At 68.9% G+C, this 22439-nt stretch overlaps 4 protein-coding genes across 4 annotated transcripts; 2 read left to right on the top strand and 2 right to left on the bottom strand.

The window, feature by feature from the left end:
• Positions 1-19: 19 nt before the first annotated feature.
• Positions 20-10300, bottom strand: EMIHUDRAFT_456669 (hypothetical protein; the record flags this gene model as incomplete). The annotated part of the gene is made up of 16 exons (XM_005782304.1): positions 20-487; positions 565-824; positions 1095-1500; positions 1590-1688; positions 1900-2289; positions 2444-4525; positions 4622-5737; positions 5903-6274; positions 6476-7540; positions 7680-7722; positions 7818-8203; positions 8330-8425; positions 8652-8726; positions 8826-9079; positions 9421-9891; positions 10117-10300. 16 exons carry the CDS (start codon positions 10298-10300, stop codon positions 134-136), a joined length of 7653 nt encoding a protein of 2550 aa, XP_005782361.1. The 3' UTR covers positions 20-133.
• A 1130-nt stretch (positions 10301-11430) lies between these two features.
• EMIHUDRAFT_456668 (hypothetical protein) lies at positions 11431-12857 on the top strand (the record flags this gene model as incomplete). Its single annotated transcript, XM_005782303.1, has 4 exons — positions 11431-11457; positions 11989-12075; positions 12164-12241; positions 12383-12857. 4 exons carry the CDS (start codon positions 11431-11433, stop codon positions 12722-12724), a joined length of 534 nt encoding a protein of 177 aa, XP_005782360.1. The 3' UTR covers positions 12725-12857.
• A 4324-nt stretch (positions 12858-17181) lies between these two features.
• On the bottom strand, positions 17182-19532 carry EMIHUDRAFT_442617 (hypothetical protein). Its single transcript, XM_005782302.1, has 8 exons — positions 18914-19532; positions 18788-18819; positions 18642-18712; positions 18173-18246; positions 17895-17963; positions 17655-17684; positions 17462-17580; positions 17182-17387 (listed from the first exon to the last, which is right to left on the bottom strand). The coding sequence occupies exons 1-8, from the start codon at positions 19520-19522 to the stop codon at positions 17315-17317; spliced, it is 1077 nt and encodes a 358-aa protein (XP_005782359.1). The 5' UTR covers positions 19523-19532; the 3' UTR covers positions 17182-17314.
• Positions 19533-19866: 334 nt separating this feature from the next.
• On the top strand, positions 19867-20520 carry EMIHUDRAFT_233315 (hypothetical protein; the record flags this gene model as incomplete). Its single annotated transcript, XM_005782301.1, has 1 exon — positions 19867-20520. The coding sequence occupies one exon, from the start codon at positions 19867-19869 to the stop codon at positions 20518-20520; it is 654 nt and encodes a 217-aa protein (XP_005782358.1).
• Positions 20521-22439: the final 1919 nt, after the last annotated feature.

Here is a 22439-nt window from a genome sequence, read left to right as displayed (position 1 = left end):
CAGCCGCCTGTGTCGAGAAAGATGAAAGAATACACTCATCACTCTATGGGGCTTACTGCTCTCTGAGACTGACATAAACGAACCCGACACGACGTACACGTATAGAGACGGCAATGAGGGGGTCTGAACTTAATCAGTCCACCACCGCCCACAAGAGATGGCGGTACTCTCGCTCGACCGCCGCCGGCTCGAAGCCGCGCCGCAGCAGGAGCTGCACCCAGTTGAGGGCGTGGTGGGCGCGGTACTCGCTCATGAAGAAGTCGTGGCGCGTGCCGTGCACCACGTCGAAGAAGTGCGCTAGCTTGTGCACGCAGAGGCCGTAGAAGTAGCAGTAGACAAACGGGTCCGCGCGCACGTCGGCGAGGCCCTTGGCCGCCTTGTGCTGCTCCACCGGCGCGAGGTTGAAGAGCAGCTTCTGCCGCACGAAGCGGGACGCGGCGCCGCGCTCGTAGAAGAGAGTCACCTTGGCCGCGTCGAACCCAAAGACCTGTTCACAGCTGTAGGTGTGAAGAGACGCTGTTCACAGCACCTGGCCGCGTCGAGCCCAAAGACCCGGTCGCACACGTCGCGGAGAGCGCCGCAGCTCTGCTTGACGAGCTCCTGCCTGCGGTGGGTCGCCTCGTCGTAGATCTGGGAGAGGGTCGGCCGGTTGTGGAAGAAGGCGATATCGGGCGGCGAGCCGTCGTCCCGCTCGCCAAAGTTGCCCACGCGCACGAGGTCGTACCCTGGCGTCCTCTTCACCGCCGCGACGACGCTCGCGCCCTCGGCCGCCGCCTCGCCCTTCCCCACCGGCACCTTCCGCCCCTCGACGTCCGCCAGCTCCACTGCCTCGCACCGGCGCAGCACCCGGTCCATCCCCTCCGGCTCTGGTTGCGGCGGCGCCGCCCGCCGCCGCGCCTCCAGCCGCTCGGCGAGCGCCCGCCTCGCGGCCAGCTCGCTCTCCTCCCAGCCGAGCGCTGCCCGGTACTCGACCCGCGCCACCGACTCCGACCGCCCGTCGTCGTCGTCGTCGTCCTCTCCCCCCGGCCCCGCCTGGCTGGCCTCGGGCGGCGGCGGCGGGCGGGCGTGGGAGGGGTCGCCTCTCGCGCCCACACCGCCTTCCTCCAAGCTCGCCCGAGGCCCCGCCGCCGCCTCCTCCTGCTCCGCCCGCTCCCGCGCGTCGCCGATCCCCTCGTCGAGCGTCGGAGGCCGCATCAGCACACTCGGCTCGATTGCGCACGTCTCGTCGTCGCCCGCCACCGTCACCACCGCCGAGAGGGCGTCACCCGCGGCGCGCACCCTCTCCAGCCGCCCCACCAGCAAGACGCCCTCCCCGCCGTCCGCCTCCTCGCGCAGCTCCTCGGGCAGCGCCGAGGGCGGGAAGAGGACGCGGCTCCCCACCAGCGGAGAGAGCTCCTCCAGCGAGGAGCCGGCGCGGCGCGGCCTCCCCTCCGCCCCGCTGTACCGCGTGCCGAGCGATGGGTCGAAGGACTGCACCGGCACGCGGTAAAGGTTGAGGACCTACTCACAGCTGCAGGTGTGCAGAGACGCTGTTCACAGCACCGGCACACAGGTTGAGGGGCCTCGGGCATCTCGAGCGGGTCGTCCACGTCGAGCAGCTCGACGAGGAGCATCCGGTCGCGCACGCTGCCCTCGCCGAGGTAGCGGTCGAGCTCCGTCGCGAGGCACGGCCTCCAGCGCTTCAGCACCTTTTGCAGCAGGCGGTGGCTGTGAACAGCGTCTCTTCACACCTGCAGCTGTGAACAGGTCCGTCAGCACCTTTTGCAGCAGGCGGTGGCTGCTCGTCTGCCGCTGCACGGCTGGCGCGGCGGCGGTGCCGGCGGCGGCGGTGCGGGCGGCGGCGGTGGATCGGCCAAGCTTGAGGTAGAGAGCCGGAGCGCCGCTCGCCTCGTCGATGACGGTGATCGAGTCGGAGCCGTCTCCGCCGTCGACGTCTCCCTCTCGCCGCGGCCTCAGCGTGACGTCGAGGGCCCGCCCGCCGCTCTGCACCACCTCGAAGCGGCTCCGGATCTCCTCCACGGCGACGATCCGCCCATGCCGCAGCTCGTCCACGCCTCGCCCGCACGAGTCGGCTCCGGTGGGCTGCCGCTTGAGCGCGGAGGACGCGCTCAGGTGCGCCCAGCGCCGGTTGGTGGAGATCGCGCGCCGCAGAGACACGCGGAACGCGCGCGATCGCAGCGACCGATTCCAGCTCTCGAGCTGGAGGGTCACCGGGCCGGCGGCGCCTGCGTAGAGCACCTCGTTGATGCGCTCCTCCGCCATCGCGACGAGCGGCGCGTCGGGCCGCTCCTGGGGAGAGGCGTGGCGAAGCGAGGTGAGGTACGGACGTGTCCATGGTGCGGTGGGGGTGGCAGGGCCGTGGCGGTGAAGCTCCTACGCGGCAGAGGAGAGGCGGCGGCGCCGAGCATTCATCTCGGGCACTCTCGAGCGACCTCGCCTGTACGGCAGAGGAGAGGCGGCGCGCGCCGAGCCGGAGCGCCGCCGAGGAGGAGAGGGAGGGGTGGACGGCCGGGAGGTGGCCGCTCGGAGACTTGTCGACGCGGCCGTCGAGCCACGGCGCGTCGTCCACGAGCAGATTGGGCGCGCGCCGCAGTCGCCCGGAGCGGTCCGGGATGAGGAGGCCGGCCGAGGGCAGCTCGCCCGCCTCGTAGAAGACGCGCAAGCCGGCGAGGTCGGCGAGCGCCGCGGCCGAGCGGAGCTGCGCCGCGTCGAGGGGCGCCTCGCCGGCGGTGGCGTGCATCTCGTCCATCCAGCTGACGATCTGCGCGAGGCTCGGGCTGCGCGGGCAGTCGAAGAGCGCGTGCAGCTTGAAGCGCGAGAAGGCAAAGACGGCGTCGCGCAGCGTGTACGCGTGCGGCGGCGCGCCCTGGCTGAGGTCGACGAAGACGCGCGAGGGGGCGATGAACTCGAGCGGCCGCCGCTCGAGAGAGTACCCGTTCTCGAGGAGGACGATGCGCTCGTCGGCCAGACGCGACAGCGTGGCGGGCTCGGCCGTGGCCAGGAAGGGGTAGCAGCCGAGCTCGAGCTGCTGCCGAAAGCTGCCGCTGCGGCCGGTCCGAGAGCGACCATCGACCCAGCTGTCCCTCTGGTCGCGCTGCCAGGCTTGCAGCGTGGCCGGCGGCAGCGAGGTGATGGCGAGCAGGTGGCCGAAGAGCTGCTCGTACGTCGCGTTGGGGAAGGCGCCCGCGCCGGCGATGAGCTCGGTCGGGACTGCGCGCGCGTTCGGCACCAGCAGCACCGTCGCGTGCGACCAGCAGGCCGCGCTGAGCAGGTGGGTCGAGCTCGTCTCTTGCGGGACGATGTTGCCGCGGAGCGGTACCAGCACGTCTGCAGGCCCGCCGGCTGCGCGGTAGAAAGCGAGCAGCGCAGCGACGGGCGGCGCGGGCGCGAGCTCCTCGGCTGCCGTCGCGGACTCGAGGAAGGCCCTCGGCGGGGCGGTGAAGGGCGCGGCGAGGCGCAGGCTCCCGAGGTGGCGAAGCCACTCGTCGAGCGGCGGCTCGCCCAGCTGCTGGGAGTCGTCTCGCAGATGGCTGAAGCTCGCGAGGAGCGCGTCGACGACCTGCCTCGCCTGCGCTTTCAGCTCCGGCGTGGCGGGCTGCCCGCTGGCAAAGGCGGCGGCCGCGGCGGCGTCGACCGTCTCCGCGGCGCCGCTGAAGGCGGAGCGGGTGAGGGACTGCGCCATGCCGCAGCGGCGAAGCCACTGCAGGCTGCGCTCGGTGCGGAGGGACGGGTGCGGCAGCCTCTTCGGGAAGAAGGCGACGTGCAGCTCGAGCTCGGGGTCGAGCAGCTGCTCTGCGCGCAGGCCGCCAAAGAGCGGGGAGGCGCCAAAAAGGTCGCCGAAGGAGGAGGCGCCGCCGTCGGGCAGGGCGACCCGCTCGTCGCACAGCTCCTCGTAGTACCTCTGCAGCTCGAGCAGCTGTGCGACCCGAGCCTCCTCGTCGAGGGCGCCCCACCGTGGAAAGACCACGCTGGCATAGTAGTCGGCGCGCGCCATGCTCTGGACCTGGAGCCGCGAGTACAGGACCGAGCGCGGCGCCGCGGCGGGGATGCGGGCGAGGAAGCGCGACGAGGCGCCGCCGCCGGGCGCGAGCAGCTCCGCGGGGAAGCCTCCGTCGGCGGCGAGCGTCTTGAACTGAGGCTTGAGCCAGCGCCGCCCCTCCGGGCCGAGGGCGCCGCAGCAGCTCGGGCCGAGCGAGTCGCCCTCTGAAGAGAGAGAGTCGCCCGCCTCGTCGCCCGCCTCGTCGCCCGCGCGCTCGAACTCGAAGAGCGGCAGGCGTGCCACGTCCCGCAGCGCCGCCTCGTCGAGCGAAGCCGCGTCGCGAGAGATCAAGTCGAGGATCGAGGCGCGCTGCGCCGCACCCAGCTGCCCCCAGTCGAGGCCGCCCTCTACCGAAAGCGCCGTCAGGGCAGCCACGATCCCGCCGCCCGTGAGCGGCCGCAACCGGCTCGCGAGCGCCTTGAGCTCGTAAGACGTGTCTGCGATGGCGACGCCAACAGCGCGCAATGCCGCACAAGCGAGAAGGTCCTCGGTGGCGGACGAGCCCCCTCCTCCACCCCCACCCTCGAGGCCGCCACCGCCGCCTCCGCCGCCGCCGCGCGTGCTGCCGCCCGAAGCGAGCACCGAAGTCGCCCTGTCGAGGCGCACCAGCAGCTCCCCGCACGGGATTAGCGGCCAAGGGCCGAGCCGCGCGAGCAGCTCGTCCGCCACCGAGCCGTCAAGAAGAGCCGTGCGGTCGATCGCCGCCCACAGCCTTCTCAGCCACTCCGCCGGCGCCGCTCGCCGCCAGTCCGAGACGGACGCCTCCCCTCGCCACCCGCTCGGCAGCGACATCTCCACCGCATCGGCCGCGGTGAAGGGGCGCACGAGCAGGCCCTCCCTGCAGGGCCAGAGCAGGCGCGCGCAGCTCTCTCCCACCGACCCCTCCTCGCCGGCGGCATCCTCGACCATCAGGCTCGAGGCGGCCGGGGACCGCGCCAGCGCCGCGCCGCACGAGGCGACCAGCTTGCCCGAGCCGGACTCCGACTCGAGGCCGAGCAACAGCGACTCCTCCCCACGCCCCGGCGCCACGGAGAGGGCGCAGATCGACCCGTCGCGCAAGCAAACGATCGGCAGGCCGGCGAGCGCCCGGCCCGACGCGCCGACCAGCAGCCCACACCGCATGGAGACGTGCCCCTCCCATTTCAGCGGCCGCAGGCGGACCTTTGAGGCGAAGGCGCCTCCGGCAGCAAATGGCACCCGTTTGTGCGCCTCGTCTTGCGGCTGGCAGGCCGTGTCAAAGTCGGGCCCGCCCGGCGCCGGCTCCCACGCCCCTCCGTCCACGCTCAGCTCGATGCGCACGCGCTGCACGTGCTGCCGGTGCCTCCTGCGCCCCTGCAACACCACGCCGAGGATACGAGCCTCCTCGCCCAAGTCCAGGACGACCCACTGCTGGTCGTCGTTCCTCGCGGCGCTCCAGGCCTGCTCGGAGTCGAGGGCGCTGCGCGCGTGGCCGGTGCCGGCAGCGTCCTTGCGAAAGACGCTCGAGTACACGCGCCACGCCTCGGGAGGGTTCACCTCCGTCACGGGAGCCGTCGGCGCGTCGGAGAGGACGTAGGCGAGCAGGCAGCGGCACGCCAGCCGCCTCGCCGAGGGGTCGAGTCCCGTGAGGTGCAGCAGGACGCCCTCGCCGCCGCCTCGGCGCATCCAAGCGCGCACGGTCGAGGGCTGGAGCGGACGCGGCGCCGGCAGGCCAAGCGCCTCCGCAGCCGCCACAAACCCCGCGTGCGCCGCCGCCGGAGCGTGTGTGATGACGCACGCGGCCTCGCTTAAGACAATCGCCGTCTCCGCCGCCGCAGCCGCCGCCTCCGCGCCGGCGGCGTGCAGGAAGAAGGCTTCTCCCGCCGCCGCCCACCCGCCGCTCACCGTGTGCAGCACCCTGCACGGCGCCGCCTCCGGCTCCCCTCCCCGCCCGCCTCGCTGCGCGGTGTGCCGGCGAAACACTCGCCACACCGCGCTGCCCGGCTGCAGGAGCAGCGAGAAGCAGCCGCCAGCCGCGGCGCCAAAGACCTGGCCCGCGCCCGCCGAGGCAGCGGGCAGGAGGGCGTGCACCACCTCACCCCGCTCCGCCGAGCCCAGCCGCAGCCCGCCGCCGCCTCCCCCGAAGACGGCCCCGGCGGCGAGCTCCCGGAGCAGCCGAGCGTACGCCGCGGCGCACACGCGCGACGCGAGGAGCAGGTTCCACTCGTGCCTCGGCCTTGCGTCCTCCGGCGCGAGCGAGTTGCGGTCGCTGGCGATCTCCCACCGGCCGTTGAGGTGGACGGGCAGGCCAGTCGGGATCGGCAGCGGCAACGTCGCGTAGGCACGCCCCGCCAGCCGCGGCGCAAGCTCCCACTCCGCGCCGGGGGCGTGCCGCCGCGCGACGAGCGCCGCCGCCGCACCGCTCGGCATCAGCGTCAGCTTCTCGGAGCGCTGCCTCGGCGCCGCGGCGTAGGCGACGTCCTCCTTGTCGCCAAACGTCTGCGACACGAGCCACGCCTCCTCGAGCTGCGCCGCGCCCGGACGCTCCAGCTGCAGCAGAAGCGGGATCAGCGGCCGCGGGACTTGATCGGGGTCGGCCGCGCGCATGGCGGCGAAATAGCGCAACGCGCCTGGCGGACCGCCGTACTCGTCCTGCTGCGGCGGCGGCGCCTCCGCCAAGCGCTCCTTGACGTGCCGCAGCTGGGCGCCCCGGTCCTCCCGCAGCCGCGCTGCAGAGGAGGCGTCCGGCGGGGAGGCCGCGGGGAGGGCCGTCGCCGAAGCGAGCAGGCTCATCTGCTCTGCGCCGGGCGGCCAGACGTACACCTCGATCCGCTCGACGAAGCGCAGGAAGAGCAGGCGCCGGTGCAGGGTCGTCTCCCGCCCCTCGCCGCTCCCCTCGTACAAGAAGGGGTCGACGATCTGGCGCAGCACCTCCTCGAAGCTTGGCGCGCCGCCCCGCCCGTCCTTGATCCTCGAACGGCCCGCCGCCTCGCGCGTCCGCAGTGGAAGGCGAAAGAGCGTCCCCTGCCCGCTGCGCGTGCGCCAGCAGCCCGCGTCAACGTCGCAGCCGAAGATGCCTTGGAAGGGGGCGAGCTGGTCGGGGCAGGCGCGCGACAGGCTGGACGCGTCCTCGCACAGCCCTGGCAGCCCGTCGGGCAGGTGCGCTTCGTGCGGGTCGAAGACGACGAAGTCGCGGCCCGAAACGAACATCGGCGTGTCGGTGACGTGGTAGACAGAGTTGAAGCCGAGGCCGAACTGGCCCGTCTTTGTCGGGTCGCCTAGCTTGGTGCCGTCTCCAACCCGCTGGATGCTCTCATAGTCGTCGGGACGGAACTGCGCGTCGTCGAACTGGTACAGTGCCGCTCCTTGCATGTCCGCCAGCGCGGGAGAGAGCAGCGAGGCGGTGCCAAAGGTCCGCGCGCTGAGCAGCACCTTGAACTCGCTCGAGCCGGCATCGTCGGCGTTCTGCAGCATCTCGTTCAGCAGCTGCGCCGAGGAGTAGTTTCGCAGAATGTCGCGCAGCCGGGCGGTGATCGGATTGACCTGCTGCAACGTGCGGCGCTGCGAGCGATGCGAGGGCGGCGGCGAGGGCGGCGGCGGCAAAGGCGGCGGCGAAGGCGGCGGCGAAGGCGGCGGTGATGGCGGTGGCGAGGGCGGCGGCGAAGGCGGCAGCGAAGGCGACCGCGAACGCGGTGGCGAAGCGAAGGGCGACGATGGCAGTGATTCTGGCGGAGAGGGCGGCGGAGAGGGTGGCGGTGGAGCGAAGGGCGACGGCCCAGAGGGCTGTAGGAGACCGCTCGGCAGCGGCGGAGGTGTCCACCGCTGTGGAGCCACGAGGGGGCCGCTCTCGCCTCCGCCTCCTCGGGCGGCGATCCGCTCCACCAGCCGCCTGTGGCTGGCCTCGTCGTACCCTCCTTGCACGCTCCCGGCGCGGCCCTCGTTGAGGGCAGAGGTGAGGCGGCAGAGCCAGTAGGGAAGCAAGTCAGCCCACCTGCACGCGCTGACGCGCAGTGGCCTCGCGTGGTCGTCCTCCTCGCAATCGCACGCGAGGGACTGCTCAAAGACGAGGACGTTGATGTGCAGCCCGGCGGCTGGCGAGTCGGCGAGGGAGGAGCAGACGAAGACGTCGGCGCGGATGGTGGGCATGTAGTAGAGTCCCTCGACCACCTCGCTCACGCTGCTCCGCCCCATCACACGCACCACCACCTCGTGCAGCAGCTCGCTCCAGAAGAGCGCGCCGTACCGCTGCGCGCGCGGCGGCGCGGCGGCGTGCGCCGCCGGCCCTTCGTCGCCGAGCGGCGTGAGGATGCGGAGGCTGGGCGCGCCGGCGACCCCGAGCGGCACGACCGTGCAGCGCTGCTCCGCACTGCGCACCAGCTTGCGCTCGAGCACCTTGCGCTGGGCGAGCACGGCCTCGCGCGAGCTGGCCTATTCACAGCTGTAGGTGTGAAGAGACGCTGTTCACAGCTGGGCGAGCACGGCCTGCGCGAGCGGGCCGGCGTGCCGCCGCCGGGGAGGACGAGGCGGAGGATGGGCGTGGCGGTGCTCTCCACAAAGTGATCCATCTCGAGCACCTGCAGCGGCAACGTGACGCGCTCTCACGGCAGTCGCCTCGCCTCCCTGCGCCTCCGCGGCCCCCGCGTCTCCGCCGCACCCGCTGGCCGCCGACGCGGGCCATGTTTGCGATGCGGCTCCCGACGGCCGCCGTCTCGTAGGCGACCGGAATCGCCTTGGCGTCGGAGCCGAGCGGAGGCGCCTTGACCTGCACCTGCCGCCCCTCGCCGCCGCCGCCGCCGGAGCGCGCGCTGCGCGTCGGGTCGATGAAGACGGAGCGCTCGAACGCGCCGCCCACGCCGTCGTCATACAGCGCCGCGTCGGCTCGGACGTCGGGGTTCACACGCGCGTTGCCGTCGCTCCGCTCACGCGACCGGAGCTCGCTCTGCACCAGCCGCTCCAGCGCGCCGTCGCCCAGCTGCGCCCGCACGTCCTCCACCGCCAGCACGTCCACCAGTGGCTTCTGCGCCGGCCCGCGCGGCTTGTGGGCCTTGCGTGACGCGTGCTGCGGCAGGCCGACCCGCTCGCCTACGGGACGTGTCTCGGACATGTCGCAGACGTGTCAGGGGGCGGGGGAGGAGACGCCGGTCTCCGCTCGCCGCCAAAGGCGCCCTGGTTGGCGCTCGGGACGCTGAACTCGTTACCGCTTCCGGAAGGCGCGGCAGCAGAGGCGCGGCCGGCCAGCGTCGCGCCTCCTAGCGGCGGCGGCGGCGGCGGCGGCGGCGGCGGCGGCGGAGGGGCCGGTGACGTCGCCGGCGAAGGAGGAGGCAACATGGCCGGGGTGGGCGCTGCGCGCTCTCGGCCTCTCTCCTTGTCCCTCTCCCTCTCCCTCTCCCTCTCCCTCTCCCTGTCCCGCTCTCGGTCGCCACCCGCCTCTGCGTGCACAGGCTCTCCAGCGCCGCCGTCGACCAGTCGGCAGAGATGCCGGCGTGCGAGGGAGGCTGGCAGCGAGAGGGACCGCTCGACGGTGGTCCCGTCCGCCAGCCGGAGAGAGACGGCCAGCCGAACCTGCCCGCCGCCCGTGCTCGCCAGGAACTCGTCCATTGTCTGCGGCGGCTTGACTGGGCGCGGGCGCGGCTGCTCGCAGGCGGCGCAGGCAGCCTCGCCGGGACGGTTCTCGAGAGTGCATGCCGGACACGTCCACATCTCGGACGGGCCCTCGGTCCTGCTCTCAGCGACCAACTCCTCGAGCAGCTCGTTGATCACGCCGTCCACATCATCGCCATGCCGCGCAATACGGAGGCGGAGGTCGGCGTCCGACAAGCCGTCACCGACGACCGCACGGACGGCCTGTAGCTGCTCGAGCTTTGCAGACGGCTGCCGCGCCGCGATCGGGTTGCCTGAGAGGTCGTATACTGTGGGCTGCGGCTGCGGTGGCTGCTGCTGCGGCATACTGCTACTGCTGCTGACTGCGACGCCACGCCGCCGAGCCATCTGCTGCTGCTGCGGTGGCTGCTGCTGCTGCTGCGGAGGCTGGAAAGCTGGCGCGCCTGGGTATGGCGTGGCGGCGGCGGTGAAGCCAGCCTCGCGCAGCCGCTCCGCTCGCTCGAGCGCGCGCGTCGCACTCACGCGGAGCAGCGCCTTGACAGTCGGGTCGCTCTCCTCCGACAGAGATCCGAGGAGCGACTCGGCCGCCTGCTCGTAGAGCGCCCTCGCAAGAGCCGCGTCGCCGCCCGCGTCGGCCGCCTCGGCAGAGGCGAGAATGTCGTTTCCGGGCGCCTTGTGGCGTCGTCGGCCCCAGCCGAACATGGCTCATGGATGGGGTTGTCTCTCTCGAGGTCTCCAGGTTGTTTCCTTGATACTGAGCACTTGAGCACTTGACCCGCCAGAAAAACGGTATGGCGGTGGAGTGCTCTCTACTGCCGCGGCGCCCCTGTCGGTTCGGAGGCGCCCGGCGGCCGCGCACTTGGTGCCGACGTCGACCAGCTGCTCTCGCGGCGCCGAGACGTGCGGCTTTGGTCACGTCACGCGCGCTGCGAGGTGTCTGGCATGTTGGCGCTTGGCAAAGACGCCAGGAAGCTCGCCTTGTGCCCCCGAGTTCATTTAATAAAAAGCTCGCCTTCCTTGCCTGCGGCCGCGGGCGTGCGGGCGGGCCCGCCAGGCTCAGCGAAGCTCGGCGCGGGTCTTCGAGCTCGCCGCCGGAGGCGAGCCAGCATGGCTCGTCGCTCGACGGGAGCCTGTCCGGTATGCTCTGGGCATGCTGTACAGCATCGCCAACTCTCTGGAAGGAGAGCCGGAGACGGAGACGGGCGGGAAGAGGCGGCGCATACTCTGATGCTCTTCCGGCATCGCGATCGGGAAGTAGCCGCGGAGCGACACCCTTCGAGTAGGGCTCGGGCGCGCCCCGCCCGGCAATTCTTTTTTTGAGCACGCATCCGAGACTATGGGTACGCTGAGCGAGCGATGATCGCTCTGGACCTTCGCGTGCTCCGTCCGCAGCCCGGCGCTAGCAGCAGCAATGCCGTGCTAGTATGCGGCGCTGCCTCCGACGCCGAGCAGCACGAGCTCTACCTCGAGCTTTGCGACTCTGTCCGCGGGTCTGAGCAGTGGATCGAGCTCTCCAAATCGTCGTGTGCCGGCGCCGCGCGCCCGCTGCCGCTTTGCGTGTGGCAGCACCCTCACACGCGCCAGACCAACGCTCGGGCCAAGCCGCGGTTGGTGCTAGACTGGGCGCACGGACTCGCTCAGCGCACCGCCGCCAGTCTTCGAGCGGCTGGCGAGGCGGCGGAGCTAGCTGAGGCGATCGACGTCGCCAAGTACGACTCGCTCGTCTCGCTCCTCTATGCGGAGGGAGACCTCCCATCGGCAGTTCCCTGACGACCGAGGAAACGTCCGCGCCACGACCACGACATGCCTCGTAGGGGCGACTCTGCCACCCCATGTCGACCGAGGGCTGCCCGGCGCAGGTCTCGCCCTCTCTCTCGGCGCGAGCGCAGCCTTTGACTTTGGAGGTGAGCCTGTCATGCGCGCCACCCGCGCTGCCGCCAGCCACAGCGTCCCTGCCAGCACACACACACACACACACACACACACACACACACACACACACACACACACACACACACACACACACACACACACACACACACACACACACACACACACACACACACACACACACACACACAGCTCCCTCCACCCACGGCAGGCGCTCGGCTGGAGCTGCACTCGGGCGACGCGCTCTTCGCCGACTTCAGCCGCGTGCGCCACGCCGTGCTCGCGACTCATCCCCTCGCCAGCGCGCCGGCGTGGTGGAGGGCACTGCCGGGCGGAGGAGGAGGAGGAGGAGGCGGCGGAGGAGGAGGAGGCGGCGGAGGAGGAGGCGGCGGCGGAGGAGGCGGCGGAGGAGGAGGCGGCGGCGGAGGAGGAGGAGGTGGCGGCGGCGGCGGAGCGAGCCCGCTGGGGCGTGCTCGTTGTTCGCTATTGCTGCGCGACAGGGCGTGGGCGCTCAAGCCGCACCCGTCCCTTCCGGGCAGCTTCACGCGGCGGGCGCGGCGCAGCGAGGCGCGCGCCACCCTGCGCATGTCCGCGCCGCCGCCGCCGCCGCCGCCGCCCGCGAAGTCGCTTCGTCGACTCGCTGACGGCGCGCGGGGCGAGCTCTCCTCGGCAGAGGGGTTGGATTCACCAGAGGGCGCGGCCTTGCCCGAGGGCTCGCCGGAGGAGAGGGCCTTTCGCGCTCAGCTCGACTTGGTGTGCGGCAAGCTGTCGCGCCTGCAGGCGAGAGGTAGGAGGGAGGGGTGGAGGGAGGGAGGCGTGAGAGAGGGGCCCGAGAGGGTTGCGGGTCGTTGCTGGGGCCCCCACGCCGTGCGCCCCCCCGCTCCTGCTTCGCAGGCGGTGCGGCGCCCCGACGACCTCGAGGCGACGCCGTCGGACGCCGACTTTGCGCGGCTGGTTGCCTTGGGGCGGGCCTTCGGCGGGGCGAGCCTTTGCGGCCTGCTACCCTCGCCCCTCCAGCGGCGATGGCGCAGGAGATTCGGCTGCGGCGAGTGCGGCGGCTCGCGCAGAGTGCGCTGCCCGACGTGCAACGGCCGCGGCGGGTACGAGGCCATGGGTGGCGTGCCCGTCGCGTGCAAGTCGTGCCGCTCCACCGGACGCGTGGTGTGCCGCGCTTGCTTCGTAGGCGACGGGTTCGACATAGATGCTATCCGGCGCGACATGGGAGTGCCGGATTGAGAGCGATGGGAGTAAACCGAGTTGACCAGGACCGTTGACGTACATATGACGGGGGGCGTGCGCGCATCGTTTTCTGCGTGTAGACCGTCTGCGACACGATAATACGTTTTTCGTCGAAATGGTAGACCACCCCCGCCTCAAACGTACGGACATCATTTTCAAAGCACAAAGGCGGTTTCGAAAAGTTGATGAGACCTCGTCCCCCCTCAGACACTACACCGTGGGAACCCCACAATTCCCTCTGCCGCCTGGGACCTCTCTTCCCAGTCTGGGGGTAAGGCACTCCCACCGGCACCGCTACGACCTCCTGCGCCGGCCCCCGTCAGCCTCACGCCGCGCCCTGTCGCGCTCCCTCTGCCGCTTCTGCTCCCGCCTCCATGTGTGTCCCTCTCCTGGTATTCTTCACGCCAATCGATAAATTCTTGAAAGTTCATGTTCTTGGGCTTGTTGCCAACCGAATCCGCTGAACCAGAAGACGTCGAATCGGAATCGCATTCGGCCGGCGCTAGAGCAGCATGGCGTGCGGCTACGCGTCTCCCCAAGTTGAAGAGCCCCTTACCCACCGCAAACGCAGCGTCAGCACCAACAGCAGCAAGTGGAACTACGACATCGGCCAGTGCATCGTTGTCGGAATCGTTGCTGTACTCTTCATCCTCGTCGTCGTCGTCGTCGTCGTCGTCGTCATCGTCGTCGTCGTCGTCGTCGTCATCGTCGTCGTCGTCCTCCTCCTCCTCCTCCTCCTCCTCCTCCTCCTCCTTCTCCTCCTCCTCCTCCTCCTCCTCAACAACCTCCTCCTCAACCTCAACCTCGCTCGACTGCTGGGCACCCATGCAAGCAAGACAGATGGCGCTTCACTGCGTTCCCTGTTTTCTTTCTTTCTTTAAAGGCAAATTTGCTCGTGTTGCCCGCCGCCTGCGTAATGTGGAGGCCAAATACTCTCAGAAGGCGGGCAACACGGGCAAATGCCAAATCTGTTCTGTTGTGTTTGGGGGTCGCACCTTGGCAAGAGAGAAAGCGGATATAAAACAAGAACACAACGCACTCTCTCAGAGGCCTACTCGCCCAAGTACAACAACAAGTACAGTTCCGGACGGGCATTAAGAACCTCTAACGTTAAGAACCTGAGGCTCATATTTCGGCCGGATCCCTAAGAACTCCCTAAGAACCTGAGGCTGGGCCAACGCCTGCAGCCGGCGCCCCTGCCCCCGCGGCCGCAGCCGCAGGGGCAGCTCACGGCAGCGAATGACTCTCTTGTCACGCCATGCGCGAACTTACTGTTCCAAACTTCCAAACTGTTTTAAGACCCATTTATTGATTTTTAATCGAAGCCGAAACGGTTTAAAAAACCATCCACCCGGTTAAGAACCTGAGGCTCGGCCCCCGACGGACCGCCGACTTAGCTAAGAACCTGAGGCTGGGCGAAGAACCTGTGCGTTCTTAATGCCCGTCCGGAACTGTACTCGCTCTCTTTTATGTCCCACCATGCAGAGCGCATATCTCTCTCTCTCTTGTGCGAGGCGTGAACCGCGCCATTCGCTCTCACCTGGCAACCCTGTCTGCACGTCTCGCGCGCGCGTGAACAGGGCTCCAGGCCCCAAATGACGTGTGAGTGTTAGAGTTGTTTGGTATTGCTAAAAATCTCTCATGACAAGCGATCCCACGATTGCGAATGTGGGGACGACCGATGTGTGTGTGTGCGTGGAAGCGATCCCAAGGGGGGGAGCCGATCCCACTCGTAACCAACTCTCAGGGGCAGTAGGTGGGCGAGCTTCAGGCGCGCTCATCTCGATCGACAAGGCGTGGCTACGCGCGGCCTTCCGCGGGGGGAGCTTCGTCGACGGGTGCGGGACCGTGGCGCAGACAGCGCTGCGGCGATGCCTCCGGCTGAGCTGCGGCGAGTGGCTTGCTGCTCGCTGCGATGGCGAAAAACTCGTCTCGTCGCACACCAAGGGCTTATGCTCTGGCGAGACGTGAGGCGCATGCGCCCAGGAGGGGAGGGCGCATGCGTAACGACGCTGCTAGAGATGCCTTTCGGGGCCCAGAGATAAAACTTCTGATGCCATGCGTGACCTAGTAGTGTCCCCAGCTATGGGCGTGTCCATGTTGGAGCCAGGTGTGGTATGGACGCGAGAATAGCTCCGCCGTTCATGGAGGCAACCGATGCGAGTCGACTGGTGTGTCGTCGTGGTTTCGTATCAAGAATACTCACTCACACACGTCTCACACGACCGATGACACGACACCGTGAAACGACACCGTGAAGGCGCCGAGGTTTTATGTGAAGGCGTCTTGGGGCCGGGCTTGTGTTTTTGTGTGAAGGCGCCGTGAAGGCGCCGTCTGCGCGGGCCCCCCGTTATCACGTCGGAGACATATGCTCGCCGCCTCTATGCTCGCCGCCTCTGTCGCGCGCGGGCAAAATGCCAGCGAGCTCGGCCTCCTTTGCCACGCCTTTCGATCCGCGCCCTTGCGCGCGCGTCACTGCCGCGTCACTGGCGGGTTTGTAGAGAACTGCGACCTCAACGGCATCAGGGCGGCCTGGCGTGAGGGCGACGCGGCCGAACTCCCGTCCACTTGTATCGCCGGCGAGTGCTACCTGACCAAGCCAGGCGGTAGCAGCTGCTCGAGCGCAGCGATCTGCTACGCCAAGCGCTATCGGGCCATAGCCCGCAAACTCTGCCACGGGCGCCTCAAGCGTTGCGACCCGTGGGATATATTTCGGCACTACGACGAGACGGGCCGCGCTCAGGGCCGCAGATTTGGCTGCCCGGGCACTCTGCTGTTCCTCGAGCACCTCGGCAACCATTCCAATGGAAGTGCGTCGCCCGGCTACATGGGCCTCTCTTCGCATCCGAGCGACGAGGAGCTCCGCGCGCGCTGCTCGACGGAGACGTGCAGCCTGCGCCCACTGTCGCCCTCGCTCTACCTCTGGACGATGGCGAGCATGCTCCAGGCCTCTCTCCTCCCCCACTTTGTCTCCCACTACGTGGGCCTCGGAGTGCGCGCGACGCACATGAAGTTTGTGCTGCACCGAGGCGAAGCGGGCGCGGCCACAGCCAGAGAGGCCGACGCCGCTCTGCGGCGCCTCGGCGTGGTGCACGTGACCACGGTCGCCACGTACCACACCGTCATCAAGCGCGACCTGGTCAACTTGCACATCCTCTCCCTCCCGCCGGTCGACATGGGGGCCCTCAAGCTCTCAACCCGGAGGCACATGTGTCCACTGACCCGTCCTGGGACCCGTAGGACTCGTGGCTGCTGTACGCAGACGTGGACGAGCTCTTCCAGTTTCCGTGCCCGGTCGTGCAGCGCGTGCTCGCGGCGGCGGGCGGCGCGGGGGCGGTCGTGTGCGGACACATGGTCGACCGGCTCCCAGACCGGCGCGTGCTCCCGCCGATTGAAGCCGGCCGGCCGCTGCACGCCCAGTTCCCCGTCTGCGCGCCGGTGCGGATGGCGCTCAACTCGGCTCTGGGCAGCGGGGTGCAGCACAGCCAGTGGAACTTGCGCAAGGTCATGCTGGTGCGCGTCGGGCCCGCGGTGCAGTTCAAGAGCTCGCACACGCTCATGAAGGGCGGGCCGGTGTGCAGCCAAGACCTGCTCGGATACATCGACCACTACAGCTTCGACGCGGCGTCGGCGGCGCTCTCCCGCCAAAAGCTCGCCGCGTACGACCGCGCGCTCGGCGGCCTCAACAAGCGGGGCCAGCAGTCGGAGCAGGAGCTGGTGGAGCTGGTCACCTCTATGAACGCACGCAGCCAGTACCGAGACTTGATCACCCTGCTCTACAACGTCTCCGCACCAGCCGAGGAGCCGCAGCTGTCGCGCCATGCGTGGGGTCTGATCCAGGAGGCGCGGGTGTGCTGCCCACTGCAGCCTCGAATGTTGGCGCGCTGAGGGGGGGGAGGGGGGGGAGGCAGCCCCGCCGGACCAGTGACGGAGCGCACCACCGCACTCGAGAGTGGAGATTGGGGCGCGATATGCGCACGCGTGGTGTTCTCCGCCCCCGCGCCCCGGCCGTATGCGGAAATTCGGAAACTCGGGATCAACATAGACAGATCCCGTGCCCCCCTGACCCTGCAACCAGCCGCCGGATTGAGAGCGTTGGGGTTAAACCGAGTTGATCAGGACCGTTCTGACGTATACATATATATGTGACTCTCAAAATACAAAAAGCACAAAGCTCGTCATGAAAGCGGCTAATTGTCAAAGGCCGGAAACGGGAAAGGCCCGAATGCCGAAACTTTGAAAGGGGGGCGTTGCGCGTTCCCAGGGAATGCCGTGGGGCTCCTGTCGTCAGACGTGGAGACGCGAGGGTTGCCCCCCCTTGCCCCACCACCTCGTGTGTGTGGAGAAGTTTACCTTACCTTACCTTACCTTCCCAGGGGGCGGGCCCGTTGGCCGGTTGGGGGGCACGTGTGCGCATCTCGTTTTCACTTTTCTGCGTGTAGACCGTCTGCGACACGATAATACGTTTTCGTCATGTCGGACAATCCTGACGCTACCGATCGCATCCACCCCTCTCCAACTGTCCCGACCTACGAAGGTACATCTAGATTCGCGGCCGGCGGGCGCGCTCGCGCGCAGCCCGATGGCTCAGTCGTCGTCGTCTGAAGAGCCGTCCGCCAGCTTGCGCACCTTGCGCGTCGTGTGGTCGAAGCTCTCCCACCTGTCCACAACGGCAGCGTGAAGAGGCGCTGTTCACACCTCGCGCGTCGTGTGGTCCAAGGCTCTTTCTAGGACCCGTCTCCGGCCCGCCGCTTGCCCATCCGCTTCAGGCAGCGCGTGCCGTCTGCGGCGACTCGAGGCCCCGCCGGCTGCAGCGTCAGGTCCCTCACCAGCCAGTGCTCGTCGGCGTGCACCTGTTCCCCCCTCGCGCTGTGAAGAGACGCTGTTCGCGGCCCTGCCCTCGGCCAGTGCTTGAAGGCGGGTGCGCCAGCACAGTCGCGCCGCTGTCGAGGAGCACCTGGCGAGGGGGCCGCATCGGTCACACTCGCCTCCCCTCTCCCCCTCCCCCGCCCAACCCCGAGGAGTGGTCGTGTGGGCGTGTCGTGATCGTGTCACAGTCGTGTCTCCGCCCCCGCCCCCCCTCCCGGGCGGCTCTGCTGAGTCGCGCCCTGTAGGGGAGATTGTATCTCGGAGATTGCATCTCGGGGGCGGCTCTGCTGAGTCACACCCGGTAAGGCGCCAATCCTCCCGCCATGAGAACGTCCCCTCGCCAGTCCTCCGCGACGGCATGGTCCACCTAGTAGACGGCTAATTAACAGCTAATTAACAGCTAATTAATAGCTAATTAATAGCTAATTAACGGCATGGTCCACCTAGTAGACGGCACCGTCATGCGTGAGCACCGCGTGGACACACACGCCGCGAATGCAGTGAACACGGCTGAAAGAACAGCGGAATATAGCACGCACGCGTGCCCTCCAAAAGCAAGATTCTAGGGCGGTCTGCCTCAACCACCTCGCCCGCAGCCCAGTCCGAAAAGTCGCCGCTCTCGTCTTCGACGGCGCACGCGACGCGGTCGCCTAACCTCGGCCATGGCTCCTCTCGGCTCCTCTCGGCTCCTCTCGGCTCCTCTCGGCTCCTCTCGGCTCCTCTCGGCTCCTCTCGGCTCCTCTCGCTCCCCCTCTCGGCCCCTCTCGGCTCCTCTCGGCTCCTCTCCGCTCCTCTCCGCTCCTCTCCGCTCCTCTCCGCTCCTCTCGCTCCTCCTCTCGGCTCCTCTCGGCCCCTCTCTGCCCCTCTCTGCTCCTCTCGGCCCATCCCTGGCGCGCGCAGCCCCTCTCAATCTCTCAATCGCTCTCGGTTCTCTCATTAGCCACTTCGCCCCCCCCCTCCCTCTCGCTCCCCTCTCGCCCCCTCTCGCCCCCTCCCTCTCGCCCCTCTCGCGCCCCCTCTCACCCCCTCTCGCGCCCCCTCTCGCCTTTGCCGAAGCGGCGCCCCGACCGCTGCGAGCCCCGCTTCACAGCCTTTGGCAGGCACATCCGCGTGAACCTACGGGTACCCGGACGTGTCGTGGACGTGTCTCCGCCCCTCCCGCATCGGGCGAACCGCGCCCTCCGAGCGCACCAGAGCCCGTCCTCTCGCGTGCCAAAGCAGACCTAGGAGGAGGAAGAAGGAGGAGGAGTCCGGCCCGCGTCTGGGCAGGCGCCTGGGCAGGCGCCGGGGCAGGGCGACTCGCTGGCCAAAGAGGACCTCGGCGCGGGCGCACTCGTTGGTGTCCTTGGGCACGGAGACGAGGCGGCTCTCGGGCGGGTCGATCTTGACCACGTACGGCAGCGGGCGCAGTCCCGTCGGGTCCGACGGGTCGTCCTCGTTGAGCGCCTGCACTGTGCCCGGCACCCAGCCGCGCGCGCCGCCGACGTTGCAGACGATACGGTCGAGCTTTGCGAAGCGGCGGCCGGTGGCGAGGGCTTTTGCGACGAGCGCGCTCACTCGCCTGTGGATGTACGCCCGGTCCTCCTCGACCAGCTCTGTCCGGCCCTGCTTCTCCATCACGCCGAAGACCTTTTCGAGCACATCCGCCTGGATGTCCTTGACGCCGCCTTCGGTGACCTGCAGGTTCGGGTCGCTCTCCATCAGCGCCTCGTTAGCCACCTCCAGCACCGCCCACAGCATCGCGCCCTCCGCGTCGCTGAGGTCGGGCGGCGGCACCACCCCCTCCGCCGCGTCGGCCACATCAGGAGGCGGCGGCGGCGCATCAAGAGGCGGCCCGAACATCTCTTCCATGGGCGGCGGCGGCGGCGGCGGCGGCGGCGGTGGGGCGGCGTCTTCGGTGGGTGGGGGTGGCGGCACGTCGGACATACAGTCGTAGCTGCCGCTGGAGGGGAAGGCCGGCTCTCTGTCTGGCTGTCGCCGCGCAATTTTCTTTTCCCCTGTCTTCCGAGAATGTCTTTAAGGCCTGGCGTTTGTGCCCCGTTTGTGCCGCGTCCCATGCCCCCATAGTATGTACTGAGAAGTCACTCTATGTAAGTCACTCTATTCACATAAACGCACAACCCGGGCCCGAAATCGCACTCCGTTCACACCTTGTTTCTACGAGGAGCAACGAGGGCGGGACCAGGTGATGGTGGTGATGGTGGTGGCAGTGGCAGCGGTGGTGGTCTGAACCCGAAGCTGAGCCGTGGTTCTGGCGTTGAGTTAATTCGATGGCGGCAGCTATGGCGAGCGTCGCGCGGCCCATGTCGGAGACCAGGCTGACGGCGCGTTGCACAATCTATTGCGACTGGCTCGTATCGCTGATCATTGCCACTGGGGTGGTCTTTGCATGGCGCGGTGCATGGAACATCTGCGACTCGCTGCTGTTGCCGCAGCAGCCGCTTTGGAGTGCGGCCGCGCGCCTGATCGGCGGCAGCGTGCTATTTGTGGTGGCGTGCGTCATTCAGCCGTCGCTCGCGGCGTGGGCGCGCCATCACGATAGGACACGGTGCTTGTGGCTCGTCGACGCGCTGTACACTTACCTCTCGTTCTGGGTCAGCATGCTTACGTGGAACGGCGTGTGGTACATCTACGACCAGGTGGTCGGCATCGGCCTTGCTCCCGCGCCGCCCGACTGGGCGCACGCGCGGCAGGGCGCGATTAGCCACGCGCTCGGGCTGCTGCTGCTCGGGTCGCTCGGCGCGCTGCGCAACAGCGTCGCCGCACCGATGGTCATCTCCTCGGACGCCGTCGCGCCGATCTTTGGCGCGGGTGTCACGGCGGGCGTGGGCACTTGGCTCAACCCGTTTGAGAGGCTGAAGCGCCCGCCCGCGGTGCAGTCGCGCGGGGACTGGCACCGGGCGGTGGGCGTGCCAGTGCTGTGAGCACAGTATGGAGTACTCTGTGGCCTCTTCACACAGCCACGTCTTTTTGCGTTTTGGATACACAACATGTACAAAGGCGATAACGCGGGCTTCGAGGACGTCCCGCGTTGGCGTGTTGTGCACACCCAAATCACTCTCGTTCTATCGACGCTCACACCGCGGCGTCCGGCGACACAACACACGCACACACCACGCACACTGTGACACACATGGGTTGTCACACATGCATACACACACACAACACATCACACACACACACACACACACACACACACACACACACACACACACACACACACACACACACACACACACACACACACACACACACACACACACACACACACACACACACACATGCTCTCTAGCTTGTTCAGACCCACGCCTCGACCTTCTTGGGCAGCATCTGGTCCGACAGGTCCTCTCCGTGGCCTAGGCAGCCGGTCTCGCCCTCGCCCCAGGTAAAGAAGGCGCCGTCGGCGGTGATGGCGAGGCTGTGTTCGCCTCCCGCCGACACGGCGATGACGCGCTGGCCAGCCATGGCCTCGACCTTCTTCGGCAGCAGCTGCTCCTGCTGGTCGCCGTGGCCCAGCTCGCCAAGGCCTCCAGAGCCCCAGCTCCAGAGAGCGCCATTGGCGGTGAGGGCGAGGCTGTGCGCGGTTCCAGCCGACAGAGCGACAACGCGCTGGCCAGCAAAGGCCTCGACCTTCTTGGGCAGCAGCTGGCGCTGCTCGTCGCCGTGGCCCAACCGGCCAAAGAGTCCCTCGCCCCAGCTCCAGACAGCTCCGTTGGCGGTGAGGGCGAGGCTGTGGCTGCTTCCCGCCGACACGGCGACGACGCGCTGCGCCAACACCTCGACCTTCTTGGGCAGCAGCTGGTGCTGCCGGTCGCCGTGGCCCAGCTTGCCACGGCCTCCATTGCCCCAGCTCCAGACCTCTCCGTCGGCGGTGAGGGCGAGGCTGTGGCGGGCTCCCGCCGACACAGCGACGACACGCTGGGCAGCAAAGGCCTCGACCTTCATTGGCAGAAACTGGTTCTGCTCGTCGCCGTGGCCCAGCCGGCCATGGTGGCCATAGCCCCAGTTCCAGACGGCGCCATCGGCGGTGAGGGCGAGGCTGTGGTCGCCTCCTGCCGACACGGCGACGACGCGCTGGCCAGCCAAGGCCGCGATCTTCTTGGGCAGCAGCTGGCGCTGCTCGTCGCCGTGGCCCAGCTGGCCCTGCTCGTCGCCGTGGCCTAGCTGGCCCAAGCCTCCCATGCCCCAGCTCCAGACGGCTCCATCAGCGGTGAGGGCGAGGCTGTGGCCGAATCCAGCCGACACGCTCACAACACGCTCGCCGTCCAGCGTCGACGGGAGCCGCGTCGGCGTGTTGAGCCGCGTCACGCCCTCGCCGTGCCCGAGCAGCCCTGGCGTCCAGTTCTCAGCCTTGCCGCACGACGAGAGCCGCCCCTCGCCGTCGATGAAGACGCTGTGCAAGGAGCCTGCCGCCGCCCTCGCCGGCGGGTTGGACTCGCACAGCAACGCCGAATAGCACAGCCACCGCACGGCGCAGACCTCGCCCTCTGGCTGCGCCGGCAGCTCGAAGCCGCGCTCTCGCGCCCACAAGCGGATGCCCTCCAGCGCAAGCGAGGCGTGGAAGAGGAGCGAGACGGCCGCGACGCGAGCGATGTCGGCGGGGTCGCAGCGAGAGATGGCGCGCACGAGGAGCTCCGTGGGGAGGTCGAGCAGGCGGGCGGGCGGCGGCGTGCTCGGCGAGGGGGCGGCGGTGGAGGGGGCGGCGAGGCGGCGCGAGCGGCGGCGCGGCGGGGTGGACATCGCGAGGAAAAGAGGAAAGAAAATGCGGCGGCGCCGGCACCGCCACCATGCCCGCCCTCGAGGAGAGCTCGATAGACTCGAGGGGCCAGGATATGCAGCAAGG

Source organism: Emiliania huxleyi (genome assembly GCF_000372725.1).
Source record: "Emiliania huxleyi CCMP1516 chromosome Unknown EMIHUscaffold_190, whole genome shotgun sequence".
Classification (NCBI taxonomy): domain Eukaryota; phylum Haptophyta; order Isochrysidales; family Noelaerhabdaceae; genus Emiliania; species Emiliania huxleyi.
This window is presented reverse-complemented; position numbering and strand designations above follow the sequence as displayed.

Bases quoted from the DNA above. Each gene is read 5' to 3' on its own strand.
- EMIHUDRAFT_442617 (XM_005782302.1), bottom strand. From the start codon at position 19,522: ATGTCCGACGTGCCGCCACCCCCACCCACCGAAGACGCCGCCCCACCG. The intron at 18,247-18,641 runs GCGAGAGGGGGC...GGCCGAGGTTAG, and splicing joins GGGGCGCCGCTTCGGCAAAG to GCGACCGCGTCGCGTGCGCC. The intron at 17,685-17,894 runs GTGTGACTCAGC...CCCCCTCGCCAG, and splicing joins GAGGATTGGCGCCTTACCGG to GTGCTCCTCGACAGCGGCGC.